Source organism: Lissotriton vulgaris, chromosome 1_1 (genome assembly GCF_964263255.1).
Source record: "Lissotriton vulgaris chromosome 1_1, aLisVul1.2, whole genome shotgun sequence".
Classification (NCBI taxonomy): domain Eukaryota; kingdom Metazoa; phylum Chordata; class Amphibia; order Caudata; family Salamandridae; genus Lissotriton; species Lissotriton vulgaris.
In genome coordinates, this window is record NC_141685.1 from 1,874,249,771 (window position 1) to 1,874,272,750 (window position 22,980).

The 22,980-nt window shown below is 44.5% G+C and overlaps 1 protein-coding gene across 1 annotated transcript in view; it reads right to left on the reverse strand.

Moving 5' to 3' along the window:
* Positions 1–22,980, reverse strand: part of WNT2 (Wnt family member 2) — a 481,175-nt gene that overhangs the window by 103,996 nt on the left and 354,199 nt on the right. Inside the window, exon 2 of the mRNA XM_086938254.1 lies at positions 19,333–19,610. Coding sequence (XP_086794380.1) covers positions 19,333–19,610 — 278 coding nt within the window. The remainder of the gene's footprint in view (positions 1–19,332; positions 19,611–22,980) is intronic.

Consider the following 22,980-nt stretch of genomic DNA (forward strand, 5'->3'; position numbering starts at 1 on the left):
TCACATTTAACTTTAACTCTATGTACCGTATACTGGTCTTGCATTTGTGGTTGAAATGTTTGATGCTGTAAAATTAGTTATCCACATCTAAATCGCTTTCTCATGTGCCTCAGAGGCCTCTTCCTGGTTACACATAGCCTTTTCTACATATCGATTGGCCTTTTTCTCATGCCACAAAGATTTACCAAATATCTCCTGGCCTTTAGTTATTTAGAGAAAACCTAGTTTGTGCAGTCCGTGAAGAGCATGAAAAGTGCTACCAGAAGAGCAAAGTGTGTCCTTTGTGGCATCCCCAGTGGAAACAACATCCCTTCTGTGTTGCTTTGTGAATTTAGGTTTAATGAATTTGGAGTTTAATAAGGCTCCTTGGAATTTCAGGGCACTCACACAAATTTCAAATTATATATATACATATATATTCATCACTGTCATTTAAAGATTCAAGCACCGCCACCTGAAATTCTTCCCTCCCCTCTAGATGCAAGGAATCCTCAATGCTATAACTAGAAAACTGCCCAAGGACTCTGTTCCATCAATACTCAGACAAAGTCTTATCATCTTCTCACTCATTTATTCTGCTTTATGAGATTATACTCCCTCTTTCCTTCCACTCTGTCTACTTGACATTCCCCTTTCCCATGAAAACTGTCTCCACAGTTCTATTTTCAGCTAAATAATTTAAAGGATCCATTCACCCTAATTTCACCTTCACAATGCATAAAGCTCTGACGTTGTATCCCAGAAGCTTTGCAGTGGTGCAAATAATACAAAGAAAATGTATTTCCAAATTTTTTGCTCCATGTGTAATATGGAATGGAGAAATAGACTTTGCTCTAGTGAACATGGCTAAAATATTTTTTTGCACTGAAAAACAATCTCTGAAAATGGGAGAGATGGGTATATTGGATTGGTAGGTGATCGTTTCCATAACTCCCCAAAATTGTGAGGCTGGTAGTAGTCTTTCTTGGGCTCCTTGTTGCTTTCATGAACCCAGGGCATTTCCCCACCCACCATGATGCACATAGGTGAAAGATGAGATAACCGCATAGCTCAGGTTTCAATGAAGAAAAGAGTTTGGGAGGTCGGATGAAGCCTTAGTGGAATGTGGGCTTTTGCCAGAGCCCAGGTCCATGAACAAGCTGTTTCTAGCCTTTGATTTATTGTCCCAACCATTCTAATCTGGTACTTTAGTCCAATTACTTTAATTGAAGTGACTAAATACTACAACTCCCAAAATGCTTAGGTTTTCGAATCAAAGTCTAATCGGAAACATGGTTACATGAACTGGAGCAGTGACGCTTTGATCAACAAAGTAGAATTTCATGACAGTGTGATTTGGAATGCAGGAGGAAACAAAACAAAGATGTATTCTGAAAAATGTTCGCTCCACCAGAGAGCGAGAAAAAATTGCTTTGCATGTTCGTTTTGCCCTCACTATAAAACTGCACAGACCTTCTACAAAGCCTGCGCAAAATAACTGGTGGTGTGTGTCTATGGAGTTATTTTCTTTGGAAAACAAGTGCGACGAGATGGCGCTGCACAAGGCCTTTGCTGAACTCCTTCTCCACATTGAAGTTAACATTGAAAGATGCTGCTCATCACAAAGCGTATTCAAAACATAATACCTCTGACACCATAAATCCCAATCTTATTTTACACCAGTTTGATTTTTTATTTATCCCTGGATTGTAATTGAATACACAAAATGATTTTTTTGTTTTCACCAAGACATGTTGTCCCTGTGTAGGACTTGCTAGACAACTAGCCTGTTTCCTTGTATTGTGTGTAAGATATGTACAAGAAGATACTCAAAACGTATAAACCATAATTACATTAAACTTACATCTGTAGAATTTACATTAGACAAATAACTGTACAATTTACAAACATAAAAAAACGTGGTGCTACCAAGCACCAACAACTGTGCGCTTCTACAGGCAAAAGGTAGTCCTACTCCTGTTTTAGATATCAGTACAGGGACGCCTCACAATAAGGTCCTCACAGTACAGTTTTTGTGTATTTAATTATAATCCAGGGATAAATAAAAAATCCAACTGGTGTAAAATAAGATTGGGATTTATGGTGTCAGAGGTATTATGTTTTGAATACAGTTTAGGATTCCCACCTTTGTACTCCTTAACAGAATAATTCCCCTGTTTTTTATCGGCTCATCAGAAAGCGAGCATTTAGGTTACTATACACATACCTAGTCATGCACACCCACGCTCTGGACCTATTAATAACATTTTACCCCGGGACACCACATTGGACCTCAGTGTGATCCTTGTCCGAGTCTCTATCTCCCGTGAACTCAGTGGCGTACGAAACTTGAGGGGGCCCCCCAGCAAAGTACATGGAGGGGCCCCCCTATTCTCCGTGCTAAACAACAGCTCTCAGGCCAGCGACCCGCCATACTGCAGCGGCTGCAGGGCTTTTGTGACTCCACTGTTACCAATACAGCTGTTATAAGTAACCCTGGATGGTGGAGTTAATGGTTGAGCTTAGTCTGCCAGCAGTCTATCATAGGTGGTGATCTATCCATTTAGGGTCCCTGCCATCAGTACACTGAGGAAGTTTGCTCTATTTTAGGTGGATTTCCTGGTGCAGACTTCTGTCATGATATACAACATCAGGCCCACTCATCGTTTAGTTTTGCCAAAAGTGCATCCACTACTCCTTCTCTTTCACACCTCCTTCCTCACTCTTGCTTTCTATTTCTTCCTTTCCATTATTTCTGAGCATCCTATCTTTTCTTCACTCTTTTCTTTCTATTCTCTGTCACTTTTATCTCCAACATTTTCTCTCTTATCCCGTCGAAATCATTCCACTACGCTTTTCCTATCTTCTGTACAATATTTCTCTCCCTTTCTCTTGTTATGCTATCTGCTTTGTATTTCCTTCGTCCATTTTCTTACCCTCTCCATTCCATACCTCTATTTTCTCTATTCCTCTTTTATACCCCACCCTCTCTTCCTTATCAGCTTTCCAGCTGACCTGGTCCTTATGGAACCTCATGATTTCTTTCCGGCATACTTTATTTCTGTGTCCCTCAATTAGCGCTTCCAATGCGTTGTTATCAATCTATCTATCACTATGCTCTTCATCAATCCTGTACAGACCTGAATCCTGGATCTCTCATCTTGAGATCTTATTGCCCTTCTTCTTCCTCAAACTCTTCTAGAACCCTTAGCCTCAAAGAATGTATTTATTTACTCCAGAGTCTTCACTGGTGTAGAGAAGCAGATGGTGCCTGTCCCCAGTGCTATTTGTCGTGGCTCCCGTAATGTCCTCCACTACAGCTGCTCAATGTATTGGGTTACAACAACGAAAAATAAGACACTTCATCTTGCCGCACACATTAAATTATCCAACTACCTTTTGTAGCAAATCAGTGCTGTTTTTTTAAATCTCTCTCTCTCTCTCTCTCTCTCTCCATTTAAATACACACGCACACACACTTACACACATACAAAAAGGCCACTGATGGAGGAGAAGATTTTGCTGGAGTGGGGTACACATCCTTACCTCTGACCCACCACAAGCACTTTTTGTTTTGGACCATGCATAATAGCCTTGTTCAAACCCCTTCACTTCCCTTATCACACATGCATCATTCTTGTTGCTTTCTGTACAGTGACATCGAAATGTTGTTGTGGACTCTGATGCAAAGAACAAAAAAGCTCCCAGCAGGTCAATACCTCATATACAGAGACATCCACATTGACACAACTCCCAAAACCCCCAAGACAGATTCCCACATAGGAAAAGGTAAAAAAGAGTATACTGCATGAGATGCATGATTTAAGTCAGCACATTGGCTTAAAGACGATGTACACTTTTCTTGTGGTCAGAGTACGTGTTCAACATTTTCCATCAGCCGTGACATTAGTAAACCTGGTCTTGGAATCTCTCCCTGCTGCCTTTTAATTTTGCTAATTCATTTGTGTCCACACACTGATCATAAATTGTAAAGACCAGACAGGGCTAAGGATTTTAACACATGCAACTGTCTGTTACCATTCTTGGACAGATGTATTTAAACAATCCATTGTTGTATTACCTGGAAGCTAACAACTCAACCTTGCTTCTTTTTCAACTTCCTCGCCACTACCTCACAAAGCCATTTACTGATAAGCATCACTATAGATCAAGGACAAAATCACCCCAACAAATAAGCTGTGTTCCAACCCCACACCATCTTCCCAATAACTCACTTTAAAATACTCTGCAGAAGGCTGATTAATTTAATGTTTGACAAGACTGAAACAGACTTCCTGTAGAGCATCACAACCCATCCAGCCTGCTACTGTTCAGAGAACAACTCAAGGATCTCATGCCAACACCCAACCTACCAACATGTGATGCCGCTACTCAAGACTCACTAGTTTCCCCAACTCCTGGTTTATTGATCATCAGCACAAAACTAATACTGATCTCTTTCTCCAACTTACAGTCCTGCAGAAGCAATCCAAGGTGTCTTCCCCAAATTTCTCTAAATCGATAAACACAAAGACAACCAGTCACAAACATAACCTTTCACACTGTGCAGCTTTCTCTTCCAGGGTGTCTGAGAGACTGGCAGACAGACACACTATCACTGTAGAGTGGGTCCCAGCACTTCTCTTGTCAATTGACAGAGACAAGGCATTTGATTGATTGCACTGGCCTTTTTCTGAGAGAAATACAGGTACACCATTCAAACATGGGAATTGTGCAACTATTCCAGCCCCGCAGCTTGGAGGCTGAGCAGGACTTTCATTTCATCCAAAGGAAATGGTCTGACATATTCCACAAATGCACATCTCCTCATTCTGTGCCTCCGGGAAAGAAGCAATGCTTAAGATTACACACTATTGGTACTACATCCCTAGCCAAAAGGTGAAATGGAACACCTGGAACAGTCCTAATGGCTGTTAACGCAACTTCGGCCACCCAGACACACTGACTCATCTCCTCAGGCAACTGGTAGGCCGTGCTAAAAGATATCAGTAAAATGTTTGCATCAGATATACCCTGTCTTTCTAGCTACATCCTACTGAGAATCCCCAATGCCGACACACCCTCTACTCTCTAACAAAGGAAAGGTGAAGTAGTGTGGCTCACCGGTTAGAGGCGGCAGACCCGAGAGCAGAGGACGGCCCGGGACCAGGGTTCGATTCCCGGCGCGGCAGGTTTCTAGACCAGGGTCAGCGGACTCGATAATTCTCTCGCCTCGGTGCCCACTCTGATCAGCGATCACACTCGGCAACTCTGGGCATTAGCTTGCCTCATCTTCACTAACGGCCCCACCAGACCGCCGGGGATGCCTGGTCTCACCCTGGAGATACCCATTAAGGGACCATCTCTCAGGGAAGCCAGGAAGGGTTTCGCAGCGGTCAAAGCGCCTTGGGACCCTACGGGTAAGTAGTGCGCTATATAAATGCCTATACATACATATACAAAGGCAATGATAATGTCTTTGGCATTGCGTGGGGCCAAACATGTTATCAAAGCCAAATGGGGCACAGGTACATTGTTGTCTCACTTTGGCTGCATAAACGGTGGGACCTTACAGGGATGGAAAAGTTTACTGCTTCCCTGCAGAACAAGTTGCTACACTTTGACAAAATGAGGGGCCCATGAGTCCAATTTCTGAAACAGGAAACCAGGTCGACCCCCCAATTGTCATGCTTCATACCGACCTATCTCCTTGCTCAATGTCGAAGCCAAGATATTGGCCAAGGTCTTGGCCAATAGGCTGGCACCTTATATTGCCTCGTAGTCCACCCAGACCAGGCCGGGTTTATGCCCCATTGGGCGACACAGCATAATATACGCTGCGCCCATGTTGCAATAGATACTATCCGCCGACTCAGCATCCCAGGAGAACTCCTTCTCGCAGACATGGATCGGGCATTCGATTCTCTCAGCTGGACGTTTTCATGTTCGCCCTTCTTGACTGACTGAACCTGGGTCTGCGGTTCTTAGCTTATTTAAAACTCTTATACACAAATATTACAGCCTCAGTTCGCATTGCAGGATCAGTCTCAACCACGTTTCTGGTGGGTAGGGGAGCAAGACAGGTGCCCGCTGTCGCCGTATCTTTTTGCCTTAGCCATGGAAACCCTGGCAGCATGTGTTTGTATAGACTCTCAGGTGGCAGGTTTTGAGTGGGCACATGGACTGTCCGACCGTATTGCTTTGCACGCTAATGATGTTCTTTTCTTTCTGACCAACATCACCAGGACCGGTCCTAGGCTACTCCGGATTATGGAGATCTTTGGAGAGACCTCTGGGTTATATATGAACCCCAGTAAGTCTACCCTCTGGGTTATTGGCAAGCAGCTAGCCCTTGGCCCTTGGGCCTCTACGATACGGACGATTGGGATGAAGTATCTGGGGGTCTTTTTATCATATTGCCGAGGTCTCTTGGGAACGCAACATCTAATCGATGTGGACACGGGTGCACGACGAATTGAAAACCTGGTCCCATATGCCCCTTTCTCTACCGGGCCGCTCTGCTATCATCAAGATGGTCTCCCTGCCACAATTATTATATCAATTGCAAAATTATCCTTTTTGTATCCCTCCGTCGTGGTTCCGTCAGGTCAGCTCGGTGTTGGGGCTATTTCTATGGGCAGGGAAGTCTTCTAGGGTGGCCTTCCGTACGTGCTTCCAGTCCACCTATTGTGGTGGCTTGGCCACATCCGATATGAAAGCAAGTTACTTACCTGTAACTACAGTTATCCAGTATTGGTATCTTTCATAGATTCACATGCCTGAGTCATTCCCCGTCGCCGAGGCGGGAGTCCCACGGTAAAGTAGAAAAGCAGTGCCTTAGAGAAACAGTAGTAGGCTAAAAAGAAAATCCCATAGGCCTAAAACGTAGTAGCCTATCTACATCATTATATACAAAGAACTAAAAAAATAGTTCCAACCAATTAGCTATCAGCACCCTCTAAAACCTTCCCAGCAGAGGCAGTTCTCCTCAGATTTTCTTAGCAAGAGTGGGAAGTAGGGATCCCAAGTAAAAGAACTGTCTCGCTGGGGAGGAGGGTGGGTGCATATAAATCTATGAAAGATACCCATAATGATAACTGTAGTTACAGGTAAGTAGCTTGTTTTCTTATCCAGTATTGGGGTATCTTTCATAGATTTACAAGCCTGAATCAGAATAGCAAGCAGTAAGCCAAGTAGTGTTGTTTGCGGACGGTGGGAGACATGGTTTGTATACTCCCAAACACATCCGGGAAGGTCAGAAAGAATATTAATAAAGAATATACAGTTGCAGATTAAAGAATACGAGGGAAATTAACCGTAATGTAAGAAAATAAACTTCATATACAAGTATAATTGCAATAGAAAGCCATAATCATATTATAGATACAGTATAAATGAATACATAATTCTAACCTTATTGAAAAAGATGTTGAAGAACGGCTTGTCCTACAGCTGTATCGTATTGCGATGCAGATTACAGGCAGTAGTGTTTTGTGAAGGTGTGGACATTCTTCCATGTCGCAGCACGACAGATGGTCTCCAATGTCACACCAGCAAATAACGCAGTAGATGCTGCCATCGTTCTGGTGGAATGCGCATTGACCTTTCTCTGCAGAGGTTTGTTGGCTTTATCATGGCAGAAATGAATAGCTGAAGCAATCCATCTGGCTATAGTTGCTTTAGATACAGCAGTTCCAAGTGTGGCTTGACCATAGGCAACAAACAACTGATTGGATCGCCTGATATCCTTAGTTTTCTGTAAATAAAACTTAAGACAACGCTTGACATCGAGCGAGTGTAACGCTCTTTCTGCTGGCGTGGTTGGGTCCGGGAAGAAAGTTTTAAGCTTTACAGGCTGATTTAAATGGAATTGAGACGGTACCTTGGGGATGAATTTGGGATTTGTCCGTAGAGTTACGTAATCTCTGGAGAATGCAGAAAGGGTTCTGAGATAGTGAAAGCTTGAATTTAACTAACCCTTCGAGCTGAAGTAATAGCCAATAAAACTGCCACTTTCCATGTTATAAATTTGAGCTCAGCCTTGTGTATGGGTTCAAAAGGTTTTTTCATTAATTGAGCCAACACTGTGTTCAGCTCCCACTCTGGAGGAGGTGCACGTATTGGAGGAAAGGCTCGAAAAAGCCCTTTCATAAATTGTTTGATAGTAGAAGAAGAAGAAAGCGAAGGTTTGTTAGAGCTCTTCTGAAATCTGGAAATCACTGCAAGGTGTACTTTGATAGAGGAGAAACAAGCCCAGCCTTGGCTAGAGATAGTAAATAAGGAAGAATATCCTCCACCGGAGCTTGAAGAGGGTGGACATCATTAACCTCACATCAGTACTCTGGGCTCGAGATTTGGCTAAAATTTTGCAACAGTTCTGAGAAATTTTCAGATCTTTGAATTCTAGAAAATCAGGAGCCATGCATGCAAGCACAGCAACTGTGGATCTGGATGAAGTATTTGACCCCTCTCTCTTGTCAACATCGTGAGTGTTGGAACTAGACGTAAAGGGTCCTCCTGGGATAGCAGGAGCAGTTCCTGAAACCAATACTGTCTTGGCCACCGGGGAGCAATTAGGATGAGAAGGCAGCCTTCCCTCTTCATCTTTTTCAGAATCAATAGTATTGGGGGAAAAGCGTACTCACAAATCCCTGACCATCGCATGGACAGGCCATTCCCTCTTGATCCCTGTTGAGGGAACCTGCTGGCATAGTATTGGCATTTCTTGTTCTCTCTTGTCGCAAACAAGTCCAGCTTTGGTTTGCCCCAAATGTGAAAGATCTTCTCCACTTGCTTCTGCTCTAACTCCCACTCGTGACAACCAGAGAGATATCTGCTCAGGGTGTCAGCCAAGGTATTTTGGAGCCCTTTGACATGTTCTGCTCTTATGGTTATATTGTGGGCTATAACCCACTCCCACAGTTCGTGAGCCTCCTGTGACTGGGACAGTGACCTTGTTCCTCCCTGTTTGTTGATGTAATACATGCTGGTTGTATTGTCGGTACGAACCAGCACGGTGGAACCTGCAATCCTCTGGAGGAATGCCTACAGAGAGAGAAAGATGGAGCGCAGCTCCAATCTGGTAATATGCTACAGACGGTATTCTTGGGACCATCGTCCCTGAATTTGCAAGTCTTGAATATGACCTCGCCATCACTCCATGGAGGCATCTGTTGTTAGAACCAACTCTGGAGGAGTTGGCAGGAAAGTGAGACCCGGAGTCAAGTTCACTTTCTGAGACCACCAATGCAGAGAGTCTATCATGCGCCTTGTGACCTTGATGGAGTCGTCGAATTACCCTACGGTTTGCTGCCATTGACGATGCAACTTTTCTTGCAGAGTCTCATTCTGAGTCGTGCCAACAGTACAAGGTTTATTGCAGATGAGCACATCCCCAGAAGAGAAGCGAATGTCCGGACAGAAACTGATTTTCTTTTTGAAATTGATATTGCCAATCTTTGCAGTCGTAGTTGGTGATCTTTTGACAAGAATGCTTTGCACTGTATGGTGTTCAGTATTGCTCCCAGAAATTGAATCACCTGAAGAGGACGTAACTGTAACTTCTTTTCATTGAGAGTGAGTCCTAATGTTGAAAAGAGATGGAGGCATGTTGATATGGCATCCTCTGTTACCTGCTCCGAAGGACCCTTGAGCAACCAGTCATCAAGATAAGGAAACACTTGTATTCCCTGAGATCTCAGAGGTGCGGACACTGGCAGTGGCTCTAGGCATTTCGTGAAGATCCTTGGTGCCGATTTCAGTCCGAATGGAAGTACCTTGAACTGATAGTGGACCCACTGCCACTGTGAATCGCAGGTATTTGCGATGTTTGGGGTGTTTTCAGGATATGGAAGTATGCATCCTCCAAGTCCAGAGAAGCCATAAAATCCCCTTAGTTCAGACAGCTTAAAACCTCTGCCAGTGTCACCATTCGGAAACTCTGTTTCTTCACAAACTTGTTGAACTTGCGGAGGTCGAGAATCGGGCACCACTCCCCTGATTTTTTCTTTATGAGGAAGAAACGAGAGTAGAACCCGGTTCTCTTCTCTGGTAGAGGGACCTTCTCTATTACGTTCTTGTGGAGCATTTTTAAGACTTGTTTGAAAAGTAAGTGAAGACGAGGGGGACCCTTGGGTGGGGTAGTAGGTGGTCGTTTGATGAATTCTAGGGTGTGACCCTTCTTGACTAGGTAGAGAACCCATCGATCTGAAGTGATCTGTTGCCACTGGTGAATAAAGGCTGAGATATTTGCGCCCACAGGGAGGGAAGGATGGATGACTGGCATCCTGCTGAACTCATTGTTTCCTGTTGGAGTCGCGACCTTGATTGTTCGATCGCCTTCGTCCGCCCTGGTGAGAGAAACTGCTCGAGGATGATTGTCTGTAAGACGATTGACCATAAGGCTGTCTGTATTGTGACTCATACTGCCTATTCTGCTGATTCGGATATCCTCCTCTGGATGTAAAGCCACGACCTCTGGCTCCTCGGAAAGACCGATGCTTGGACTGGAGAACAGCCAATGATTTTGCCATACCAGTATCAGTCTTAATGGCTAGAAGGGCCTCGTCTATGTGTTTTCCGAATAAGGAATCACCATCATAAGCCATGTCAAGGATTTTAGTTTGTACCTCTGGCCTAAAAGATGTTGCCTTAAGCCATCCTTGGCGTCTAAGAACTGCAGCACTGGCAAGTAGTCTGAAGTTGGTGTTCGCAATATCTAGAGCGCAGTCTATAATTTCTGATGCGGCTCGCTCCCCTTCCAAAAGTATTTTTCTTGCCTCTTGTCTACGATCTTCTGGGATGAGGTTTATAAATTCTGTCAAATCAGACCACAATTGGCGGTCGTATCGACCTAGAATGGCCAGCAAATTTGCTGCCTTAATGGAGGCTGCTGCATTAGAGTAAAACTTTTTCCCAATCAAGTCCAACCTTCTTCCTTCTTTATCCAGCGGTGTTGAAATTAGCATAGCTGGATTTTTGGATCTCTGTTGTGCAGCCTGTGAAATAACTGAATCTGGTCAAGGATGACCTATCAGACAAGAAGGAGTATGCTGAGGAGCACGGTACTTTTTCCCAATGCGTGGGAGAACCGCAGGTATAGAGGCAGGCGTTTTCATGATTTTTATCCCTTCATTCCAAATGTAATAAATGATGGGAATCGCTCTTGTTATTTTCCTGTATTCTTCTTTAAAATCATGCAGGAATCAATCCGTGTGCTCTATCGTGACTGGTAACTGGAATCTGGTTGCAGCACGTTGCATCAGGTTGTGAAAACCACCGATGTCCTCAGGGGGCGAATCTGATGGCTGAGGAATATGTGGCGAAGAATTGGGAATGACTTAGTCATCCCATGGATCCGCATTGTCAGTATTATCAGGTAATTCACCCTCTTCGACATCAGCCTTGTCCGAGGAAGAAGTATCATAGAGTGGTTGAGGTACAGCTCCAGACGGTTGTGTTGGAGAGCTAAGGATCTCCACCTGTGTCAGAGAGACTGGTACTTTCGTAGGTAAGGGTGGTAAAACAGGAGCTGTCGGTACTGAAGGAAACCTCCGATGGTATTCTGCCAACATAGCTTGCAGATCTTGTATTACTGTGGGAGGAAGATGACTTGTCTCTCCTTGATCCGTAACCCTTCTGGGAGGTTTCTGGTAAGGGACAGAGAGGCGTTACTGGTAAAAATGCTCCTGATAATCCTCTTTCTCCTCATCATCCTGACACTTTATAAGAAGTTCAGAGTGGTGGTGAGCTATGCCAAACGGTCCCTCTTCATCTTCATCATCAAAATCCTCATCTTCCACCTACATCTGCAGAATATGAGACGGTAGCAGATGAGATATGTTGCTGTAATCATGCCTCTGGTAAGTATATTAATTGGAAATGAGTGTAGCAAATAGGTGTAGTCTGTGAAAATGGAGGAATTGCCGTTGACAGACTCTCCGTCGACGAGCTCTTCGTCGACGACGGAATGATCTTTGTCGACGGTGTCGTCGTCGACGGGCTCTTCGTGAAGAAACTGATTAGGCACTCAGGGAGACTCCCTTCCACACGACGTGCTGTGAAAATCTGAGGAGAACTGCAGATGCTGGGAAGGTTCTAGAGGGTGCTGATAGCTGATTGGTTTATATAATGATGTAGATAGGCTACTATGTTTTAGGCCTATGGGCTTTTCTTGTTAGCCTACTACTGTTTCTCTAAGGCACTGCTTTTGTATTTTACCGTGGGACTCCCGCCTCAGCGACGGGGAATGATTCAGGCATGTGAATCTATGAAAGATACCACAATACTGGATAAACTGTCCTACTATCTGGCCTCACACCTCCTTGTACTGAATGAGTGGTGGTATGGTGATTGTGCGGACCCGGCCTATTTATTAGAGCGGACACTCATTGGGAACGACTCCTTACATACTATACTCTATTCAGCACCGATGCATCGATCCCTTCCCTCTATTACCACACTAGTGTTCTGGGTGTGGAAACAGGCATTGCATAAAATTGGATGGTGGGTAGGCTCACTAAGAAGACCCCATTGTGGTCCAATGGAATGCTGCCCCAATTGGCGGGCCTGGCGGGCTTCCGAGACTGGGATGCTATAGGGATCTCTATCCTTGGGGATGTGATGCAGGGCACAACTCTTAAGTCCTTTTCGCAAATCCAACAGGATTTCATAATGTCTAAGACTCAATTCTACAAATATTTGCAGCTCCGGCATGCCCTTCTCCCCAGTGTCACCAATCTGGAGTTCCTTCCGGACTTCAGCCCCATTGACGATAAACTGTTTATGGAGGACCTCCAGGATCACAAAATCTTCAAAATCTATCAGTCTCTTGAAACCAACAGTCCCACCACACTAGATAGACTTAGGGAGTCCTGGGAGGAGGATCTGGGACCACTAGAAAGGGAAGATTGGAATGAGGCTCTTTATTCCCCCAGAGAAGCTGCTATAGCTATGCGTCTTCGTTTAATTCAATTCAATTATTTACATCGGGTGTATTACACCCATGCTCGACTATAGAGGGCCGGCTTGGTAGCCACTCCACTTTGCCTACGCTGTGGGCAAGATGATGGTACTTTCTTTCACATAGTTTGGCAATGCAAGGTGATTGTGTGATTTTGGCAAAGAGTGTTCGCATGCTTGTAGGAGGTCCTAGGATGGGACCTTCCCTACTCACCCAAAGGGATTGGAGGCAATATATATATAAACGTCACCTGATGCTTTTGGGCTTCACTTTAGCTAAACGTGACATTGCACCACATTGGAAAGCCACTGTCTCACCCCCCCTAACAGCATGGAGGAGTAGATTGGACTTTAATATGGGTCTAGAACGTCCTATTTTTAAAGCCAGGGGATGTCCACGAAAACACACCAAGATAAGAAAACAGTGGGTTGAATATAGAGGTCTTTCTTTAGAACCTGCCTCACTTTGTGCAGACACACCCTGAAGATAGAATGGTGAAATGTAGTTCAGGAATGGTTCTGCATAGTCTGGATTATTTTTTGGGGGGATGATGGAAGCAGATGTTGCTTGTGGGGGACGGCGTACTGACAGTGCATCAAGGGGGGAGGGAGTGAGTGGTCATTATATCCGTTCGTTGTTATTTTTGTTGATTTATATTCTGCATCTCATAAATGTCAACACCATATGTGGCAGAAGCCCACTGGGTTACAGAGCTCTGCAGAGTAATCGTTGTTTGACGCAATAAAATGTGTTTAAAAAAACCACCAAAAAAACCAGTGAAAACAAGGGAGAAGCAAGGAGAAGGTGCTCAAAAACCAGGGAAAAAGCAAGGGGAAAACAGTGAAAACAAGGGAGAAGCAAGGAGAAGGCACTCAAAAACTTGGGTAAAAGCAAGGGGAAAACTGTGAAAATAAGGGAGAAGCAAGGAGAAGGCACTCAACAAAAACTGGGTGAAAAGCCTGTGGAGATATAGCTAGCATTGGCAGTGGGGGTGGCGAAAAGAAACATTGCCAGACGGTTTGAAAGATATATGGAAGCAACAGACGTAACAGAAGGAAAGAGACTAGGGTTACTGCTGAACTTAGCAGGGGATGATATATAAGAACTTCTAGTGACACTGCCAACCGAAGAAACAAAAACATATGAGACATTAAAAAAATGCCTAACGGCCAAATTTGACCCACAACGGAACATTGACTTTGAACGATATACATTCACTATTGGGTGTCAGCAAGTGGATGAGACGCTGGATGGCTTTGCGACAAGGCTGAGAAAATTAGTGACACATTGTGAGTTTGACAAGTTTGACAACGAACAAGCAATAAGACTACGGATCATTGAAGGCTGTCGCGACACAGGATTCAGGGCAAGGATCCTCAAAGAACCGATCTCATTGGAGACATCCTGTCTCTGGCAAGAGCAGAGGCGAGAGCAACGGCACATGCCAAGGAAATTGAAAGAGAGAAGAACGTTGAAATAGAAAACGCACACTACGTGACAAACAAATATCGCACAGGCCGGTGGAGGAACGACCGGAGAGAACAAACAGAGAGGAGACAACCTGAAGGAACATGCTACAAGTGTGGAATGGAATTTCCACACAGAGGTCCGTGCCCAGCGTTTGGCCAGACCTGCAAAAGATGTAATGCGAGGAATCACTACGCCAGTATGTGCCAAGGCGTACAATTCAGAGATGACAGGAGAACAACAGGAAGACAACAAGAGTCGACAACAAGACACGTCAGATATGTCGACAGAGAAAGAAGAAGTTAATCGCGAGGATCAGGTGAAGATGAGGAAGAAGAGAAAGTGGAAAGACTATACCACATGTCGGAGGTTCACATAAAACTGAGTGGGGAAAACAGAAAAGGAGAGACAACAACTCGCACAGGCAGAAGCACCCAGGAAAAGACGGACTTGGCAAAGATAGGAGTAGGAGAACATGAAGCGGTATTTGTACTGGACAGTGGTGCAACATGCAATGTCATGTGTGCATCAGAATATGCAAAAATGGAATCAAAGACGGCTCTGAGAGCGCCAAGGTGAAGATCTTCACCTGGGGGTCAAAGAAAGAGATAACAAACTTGGGAAAGTTCACAAGGGAACTGAAGTATAAAGACAAACAGAACAAAGAAGACATACATGTGCTGAAAGGCGACGTTCCAGGACCATGCCTGCTAAGCAACAACACCGCCCAGACAATGGGTCTCATAACTATGACATATGACAAAAAAGAAAATGAACAACGCACTGAAAGCAAGCAAAGAGAAGAAACAGGGACCAGAGAAAGAGGAAGGGCACAAAAAAGAATAACCGAAAGACCAGAAAAAACAAAGGGCGGCCGTAGAAAGAGAGGAGCCAACAGAGATAGCGCCAGCAGGCCCAGGACATTGGACGCACGACAAGGAGCTAGACGTGGGAAAATAGAAGCTGGCACGCGGAGAGCAGAAGGAGGACAACAAACAAACAAAAGAAAAAGACGATGGCAGAGAACAGCGACTGAAAAGGAATGCAAGGAGACAAAGAGACTAAGCGATAAAACATAGGAGTCAGAAAGTAGAGAGACGAGTCAATGACGACACCTGGACTCTCTCTCTCTCTCTCTCTCTCTCTCTCTCTCTCTCTCTCTCTCTCACTCTCTCACTCTCTCTCTCTCTCTCTCTCTCTCTCTCTCTCTCTCTCTCTCGCTCTCTCTCTCTCTCTCTCGCTCTCTCTCTCTCTCTCTCTCTCTCTCTCTCTCTCTCTCTCTCTCTCTCTCTCTCACCACAACAATGAGTCAATGCTGTAAAGGGTGATGGGGCAGAATTGATCAATCAATAGAACTGTACCAAACATTTGTTTGCAACAAAGGGGGAGATGTCGTGACCCGACAGATAGGGCGACAGGACACTAGGACCCTGTGGGTCATGAGGGAGGTGACCAGGTCACCGGACACCACATCCGGTTAGGGGACAGGAAGGAACACAGACAGAACCAGGACTGACCAGAGGACAGACGTGTAGATGACTGCTCCTGTGCAAGCAATAAAAGAGGATTGCATTCACTAACCTGTGTCCCGTGTTTGGTGTGTCCACTGCCAACCCAAAGAACACGACAGTGTCAAAGAGCCGAAGAAACTCTTTACAGGAGTAGGGGTTGAACTAAGAAATGGAGGAAAGTGTGGGGGCCTTGGTTGAAATACAGGGGGTCAGAGGGAGAGTCGGGGGAGTAACTATGATGATTGGGTATCCCACTTGTGTCCTCATGTGGTTCAAATTGTTCTACACAATGCTTTTGCCTGACATGCTTTTCAGATATTGTCTGTTATTGTAGGGTCTATGAGCTATGTTAATAAAAAAAAATTTTTAACTGGGGGAAAAGCAAGGAGAAAACACTGAGAAAGAGGGAAAAGCAAGGAGAAAGCACTCAAAAATGGGGGAAAGGAAAGAGAAAGCAGTGAAAATTAGTGAAAAGCAAGGGGAAAGCACTGTGCAAGTGGTTCAGGCATCTATAGTGCACACAGTGCAAACAGAGCCCATAACCACACACAACTTCCAATCTTCGTTTCTTTTGTGAATCGGTCGGAATGAACTTGTTAAATAAAAACAGAAGAAGCAATTTTGGTTCGTCCATTTGGGAGCAATTCGTACGCCTGTGAGTTGGACCCAATGTCTGCCGATGTGTGGCTTGGACTTGGAACTGCGGCATGAGTGTGGACTTCTGCACCGTGAGGCGTGTTTATGCTCTTCTCTTGTGTATTTAAAACTGTGATCTTTAGAAAAATGAAAATGTCTTTTGGCTGGCCTGGCTAGGCGTCGCTGTAATGTAAAATTAATGTTGATATGCGCAATTGGGTGCTGTTTATACAAGTACTGCAGGAGTTGATCTCATTCCACATTATTATATGATATGTGTACTCAATTCAGCGCTAATATTACGAACATTGAAGCCCCATTCAGCTATTACTTTTATATGCAGTATTTGTGTGTTCTGATAGCACAATAGCAGTCCCCGACTGTTCTGTTATATTATAATGTTTTCGTCAGGGATCGTAAAAGTTGTGCCCTCGCTTGACCTGTAGTTACTTTTTAAGACATGGTTACACTAACTGAACGCTATGGGAAATACTGATGGTCATGCACGATGAAAACTAGGTTTGATAAAAGAAAAGATACTCTCGCTGTTCATTTACTGGAGACCATTCGTGTAATGAGCACATTGCTTCAGCCTGATAAATTGTCAAGTTTGTTGAAATGATGTACTTCACTTTTATTTTTATCCTGGATTCTGCGAGAACAAACGCTCTTGACACAGTGCCTATGTCGTACTGCTGATTACAAATGCTCCCTTTCTATAACCTTCTCTCCTTCTGTTTTTTTATTCTATCCGACTAGGCTCCCTATAGATTTGAACTACATCAGCTTTCTTAAGACGAGGTTCGCTGCACGTCCATCAAGAGCAGTAGGATTCCAGGCAATACACGTGGGAAGGTGACAAACACATTGAACCCTGGGCCTTTCTATGTTGTATTGTCCCCCGCTTCACCACAGCAAACCTTTAAAGTTCAGTGTGCGGCCCTTTCCACCGGTCCTGGTTAGGGCAGAGCGGCAGATCACAGTGGGAAAATGGAGTGGGGAGTTCACTCACACAAACTGCCAGTGATCCAGAAAGCGAACCCTGTATTTATCCAACCGGCCTGCCTCCATAGTCTGTTCTACTTTTCCCCTTCATTTTGTTTCCTTTTTAAAACAAAAAAACACAGGGGGTCTCTCCGTCAGTAATCTCTCCTTTGTTTGTGTTTTTAGGTTTCACCTGCAACTGTTCATGCGCTCTTGCTTGCAAGAGATACTGTTTTCTTCAAGGGGCTTGGAGCTCGCCTGCTGCTTATTATATTGATGGCTTCATTTTTACTCTCATTGTCTGTCTCCTAATTGGACAGCGTGTAACTCCTTCACTTCCTCTTCTTTCCCTGGAGCATGGACCAAGTGCTGATTGCTTAATCTTGATTAGGGCACTCCTGCTGCTGTCTGTGTAATTGAGGTACTATTTTTCTTTCTAATTAGCACAGCCATCCTTGTTGCTTTCTCCCTCACACACTCCGCCCACCTCTTGTCCATGTGGCTTCTTTCCTCCCACCTCCATCCTCATTGTCCATGTTGCTTCCTCGCCAGTGCTTAATTTGTAAAAAAAAAAAATAAGTGCTAAGGCTCTTGTCAGGAGGCCACTGCAACTTGCACCAGACATTGCCCCTGCCAATGCTGCCAATAATAGTACCAACACAACTACTAACCATCACAGTCCTACAACTGTGACAATTCAGACTATACCAGGCCCTCAAAGCTATAAGAATGGCTTAGGAGGCCGGTAATAGGCCTTTTCAATCTGCATTGATGGAAAAAACAACTGTTTTTGTGCTCATCTCTAAATTAGACAGACATCGTCACCATGTGGCAGACTGTCACAAGTGCAGATGTTGACAGTTAAGTGTCGGTGCCGAGCACCAGAAACCACCGGCTCAAATTAATCACTGCTTCTTCCCTATCACTGCCTTACCCTATTGTTGTCTGTGTTGCTTCTTCCCTCCTACCTGCTACCCTCCTTTTGTCCATACTGCTTCTATCCTTCCATTTCTCACCCACCTGTTGTCTGTGTTGCCTCTTTCCTCTCACCCTCCCATTGTCCGTGTTGCTTCTTCCCTCCTACCCCGACCCACCAATTGTCTATTTTACCCCCATGCCATTAGAAAAAAAAATGCTATGATGCAGCCAGCGATCGCCATGTCATGACACTTTTTTGTAGCTTTCAGTTTCCATATCATAGCTTTTTTTTAAATAGCTTTTAGCCACGCTTCACAACACAACATGGCTCTACACAACATGGCTCTATACAACATGGCTAAAAGAGATTAGCAAAGTCAATAGCTCTCACATAAGCAAAACATTTTGACTTTGTCAATGCTCGTTTAAATTGGGTATCTCATGGGCACCCATCATCTTTTCCTAAATCCATGTATACACCTTCCTGCTGCTGTTATTTTAATCTTCTTGCTGCTTTTTTTCAAGCAGTTAAGTAGATGTCATGCGGGTACACAGGTGGTAGTTTGATGGCGCAGACATCTTTACCTATGCTGGATACACGACTGTGAAGGCCTGCCTCATGAATACAACTGTATGTGTAAATTTCCATGGAAATAACAGATTAGACCTAGGCTGGTGGTATTCTTGCATCTTGTAACTAAGGATATGCCTCAATTATGATTTTGCTGCTCTTTACAATCACTTCCTGAAAACAAATACTCCGATTCCAATCAACATTTAAAAATAACGTGACAATGAAGCAAAAAAAAAGCTAGTTTAAAAGGGATCAATGAAAGTTTTTAAAAGATGGATCAAACCAGTGTTGGTTAAACTCACCTTTCGCCCAGCGTTGTTGTTGTGAAGATTCATGAGGGCTCTCACGTCTTTCCCTTTCTTCTCCTTGGCATCCACGAATGCTGCGGCAAACCTGATGCCATAGTCAATGTTATCACTGCAGCCTCCCCAGTCAAACGTGCCCCTGTTATCTGCGGCAGAGCCAGTCTTCTTGGGATCACACGAGCAGGATCTTAATTCTCCTTGACTGCAGGACCTGGTGATAGCAAACACGACCCCAGCAGAGGAGATGGCGTAAACAAAAGCCGACTCCCGGCTACCTGAAAGAAAGAAGATCATGGTCTGAGAATGCCTTGCTCCTTGGCCTGGTGAGTCACAAGACAATCTGTCAGTGGCTATCTGTTCTTTGTATATGTGGGCTCTGTGTGATCATTTGTGGCAGAAAGGGCATGCAGCCTACACCCACAGGAATATGGACCTCTGGTAATGAAAACACAGCACCGAAACCGCCCTCATCGCAGCTACAGACAACATCCGAACACTACTGGACAACGGAGAAACAGTTGCCCTCATCTTACTTGACCTCTCCGCAGCCTTCGACACAGTCTGTCATAGCACCCTCATACAACGCCTCAGCAACGTCAGAATACAAGGAAAAGCTCTGGACTGGATCATCTCGTTCCTCACCGGAAGAACCCAGAGAGTCTGCCTCCCCCCATTCAAATCAGAGGCCACTGAAGTCATCTGCGGCGTACCACAAGGATCTTCGCTCAGTCCCACCCTCTTCAACGTTTACATGAGCCCCCTCGCATCCATCGCGCGACAACACAACCTCAACATCATCTCCTACGCAGACGACACCCAGCTGATCCTCTCCCTCACCAAAGACCCAAACACCGCCAAAACCAATCTACACGAAGGAATGAAAGAAGTAGCCGATTGGATGAAGAACAGCCGTTTAAAACTAAACTCGGACAAAACGGAAGTCCTCATCTTAGGATCATCCCCCTCTGCCTGGGACGACTCATGGTGGCCACCGGCCCTGGGTACAGCACCCATACCTACAGATCACGCACGTAACCTGGGCTTCATCCTAGACTCCTCCCTCTCGATGACTAGACAAGTCAACGCCGTCTCATCTTCATGCTTCAACATCCTACGCATGCTCAAAAAAATATTCCGCTGGATCCCCACCGAAACAAGAAAGACAGTCACCCACGCACTGGTCATTAGTCGACTAAATTATGGAAATACTCTTTACGCCGGAACCACAGCCAAACTTCAGAAAAAACTCCAACGCATCCAAAACGCCTCAGCCAGACTCATACTGGACATCCCCCATCATGCTCACATTTCCGGTCACCTGAAAGACCTCCACTGGCTTCCCGTAAACAAGAGAATCACATTCCGTCTCCTCACCCACGCACACAAAGCCCTCTACGACCTAGGACCAGAATGCCTCAACACACGACTATCCTTCTACACACCCACCCGCCAACTACGATCATCCAACCAAGCCCTCGCCGCAATTCCGCGCATCCATAGAGTCACCATGGGAGTAAGATCTTTCTCCTACTTAGCGGTCAAAACTTGGAATTCTCTCCCCACTCACCTCCGTCTTACACAGAACCACCTCTCCTTCAGAAAGCAGCTAAAAACCTGGCTTTTCGATAAGTAATGTACCCATCCTCCCTCAAGCGCCTTGAGACCCTCTGGGTGAGTAGTGCGCTATACAAATTCCTGAACTTGAACTTGAACTATATGGATGGTGAAAAATGACTCCACCACTTGTGGAGAGCGTTTAAGGCGAGTCCCTGCCTCACTGTAAACAAGCCGGGTCTCACAGTGCACGAGCAGCTAGAATCTGCCAGGTAAAAAGAACAAATCCCACTGAGAAAGACTCGAAGTCTTAACGTTTCGAAAGAAACATTTAAAGACGCAATATCTACGGTCTAAGAAATGAAAAAAATAAAACCAAGAATGACTCGTTCGCGAGATGTTCTCTTAATTTAGGCAGCCAAGACGAAATTACGTATAGATGCAATTCATAGTTTTCATATTCGAAAATCACATGTTTCTGATTTAACATGCTTGCAAAAAAAGATTAACAGAAAATCCGAGTACAGTTCAACACAGAGCTGTACAAACATACACTTTAGACGTGAACTATTAATTTGACTAATATGGTCGTTTAGGTAGGTCTTGTGCACTATGGGAGGAGAAGACCTCAGAGGTGCCACTATCTAAGTAGGAACAAACTCCTACAGTCTTAAAATGCCAACTGGGGACAGTCACGTAGCTGCCATATCCTGTTCAATCACATTGCTAGTTGTTTGCATCATGTTCAACTTTTTTTTAAATTAAAAGATCTGGATAGCACCTACATGTGACATGTGGTGCACTTCTGCCCAGGTACACTGTTAGCTAACGTGTGATGCAAATTACAGCGTTTGAACATCAGGCATTGAATGGCTCCATGTTTGCTTCTCTTCCAGGGGAACTCATCAATAGTCATAGGCACTAAATTATCTCCGCCCACGTGCAGGAACCCGGAGCATATTAAAAAAATACATATATATGTGTATGTTTTAGAAAAGAAGTAAGTAGTACTAAATAAACACACACATATATATGTTTAACATAAAAATATGCAGCCCCATACATATCCGATAGGCTAAAAAGCCAAAGGAACATGTATTTCTCTAGCATGAAAATCACACATATACATATAATGTAAGAGAAGGACAGGCACAGTAATCGCATTCCACAATAACCTTTTATTTTCATAAAAGAAAACAGGCTATAGCAGGCAATTAGCCTAAGAAAGGCTGCATGAATAAATAACGTCCTTGTACAGAAAAGGAAACTGGCATCTCGCCTTTAAGGCCTCAGAGACCCTGAGCACTTTGCCTTTAAGGACTCCAGGAGACCCCCTGCTCCCATCATGCACCACAGGTGACAGGTAGGTCAGTTCATTTGTGCGGTATAAGAAAACCTGAAGGAACCTGCATCAAAGATGCAAGAATACCGAGTAAACTGTTAATGCTCGTTCGAGGAGGCGGGAGGGTTGCTTATGACTTTGATGAGTATACCCCTGGAAGAGAACTAGGATTACAGGTAAGTAACTTATCCTTCTCTTCCAGGGGATACTCATAAATAGTCATAAGCACTGAATAGAGTAGCAAGCCCATACCCACTTCTGCGCGGACGAGCAAAAAACAGCAAACTAAATTGACTTACAAATGTAAAACGGTATTACCAAACAAGTTTCTAAGCGAGGCTTGCCCAACCTAAGCATCTGCCTGCGTGTCAGCATCTAAACAGTAGTGGCGAGTAAAAGTATGAACTGATCGCCATGTAGCTGATTTACAAATTTCTGCCATGGGGAAATTCCTCAGGAGAGTCGTGTTAGAAGCTTTCCCCCTAGTGGAATGGGCCTTAGGCTTCCCGGGAAGGGATTTGTTGGCCAATTGGTATGTCAGCAGAATACAAGGAACTATCCATCTAGAAATTGATCTTTTGGAAGCTGCAGAACCTGTGTTAAAAGGACCATAGTTAATAAACAAATGTTCTGATTTCCTCAGTGTCTTTGTTCTGTCCAAACAAAACTTTGAGAACCCTCTTGAGATCTAGGGAGTGGAGAGATCTTTCCAGAGGATTCGAAGGGTTCGGAAAAAAGGTAGGTAAAGT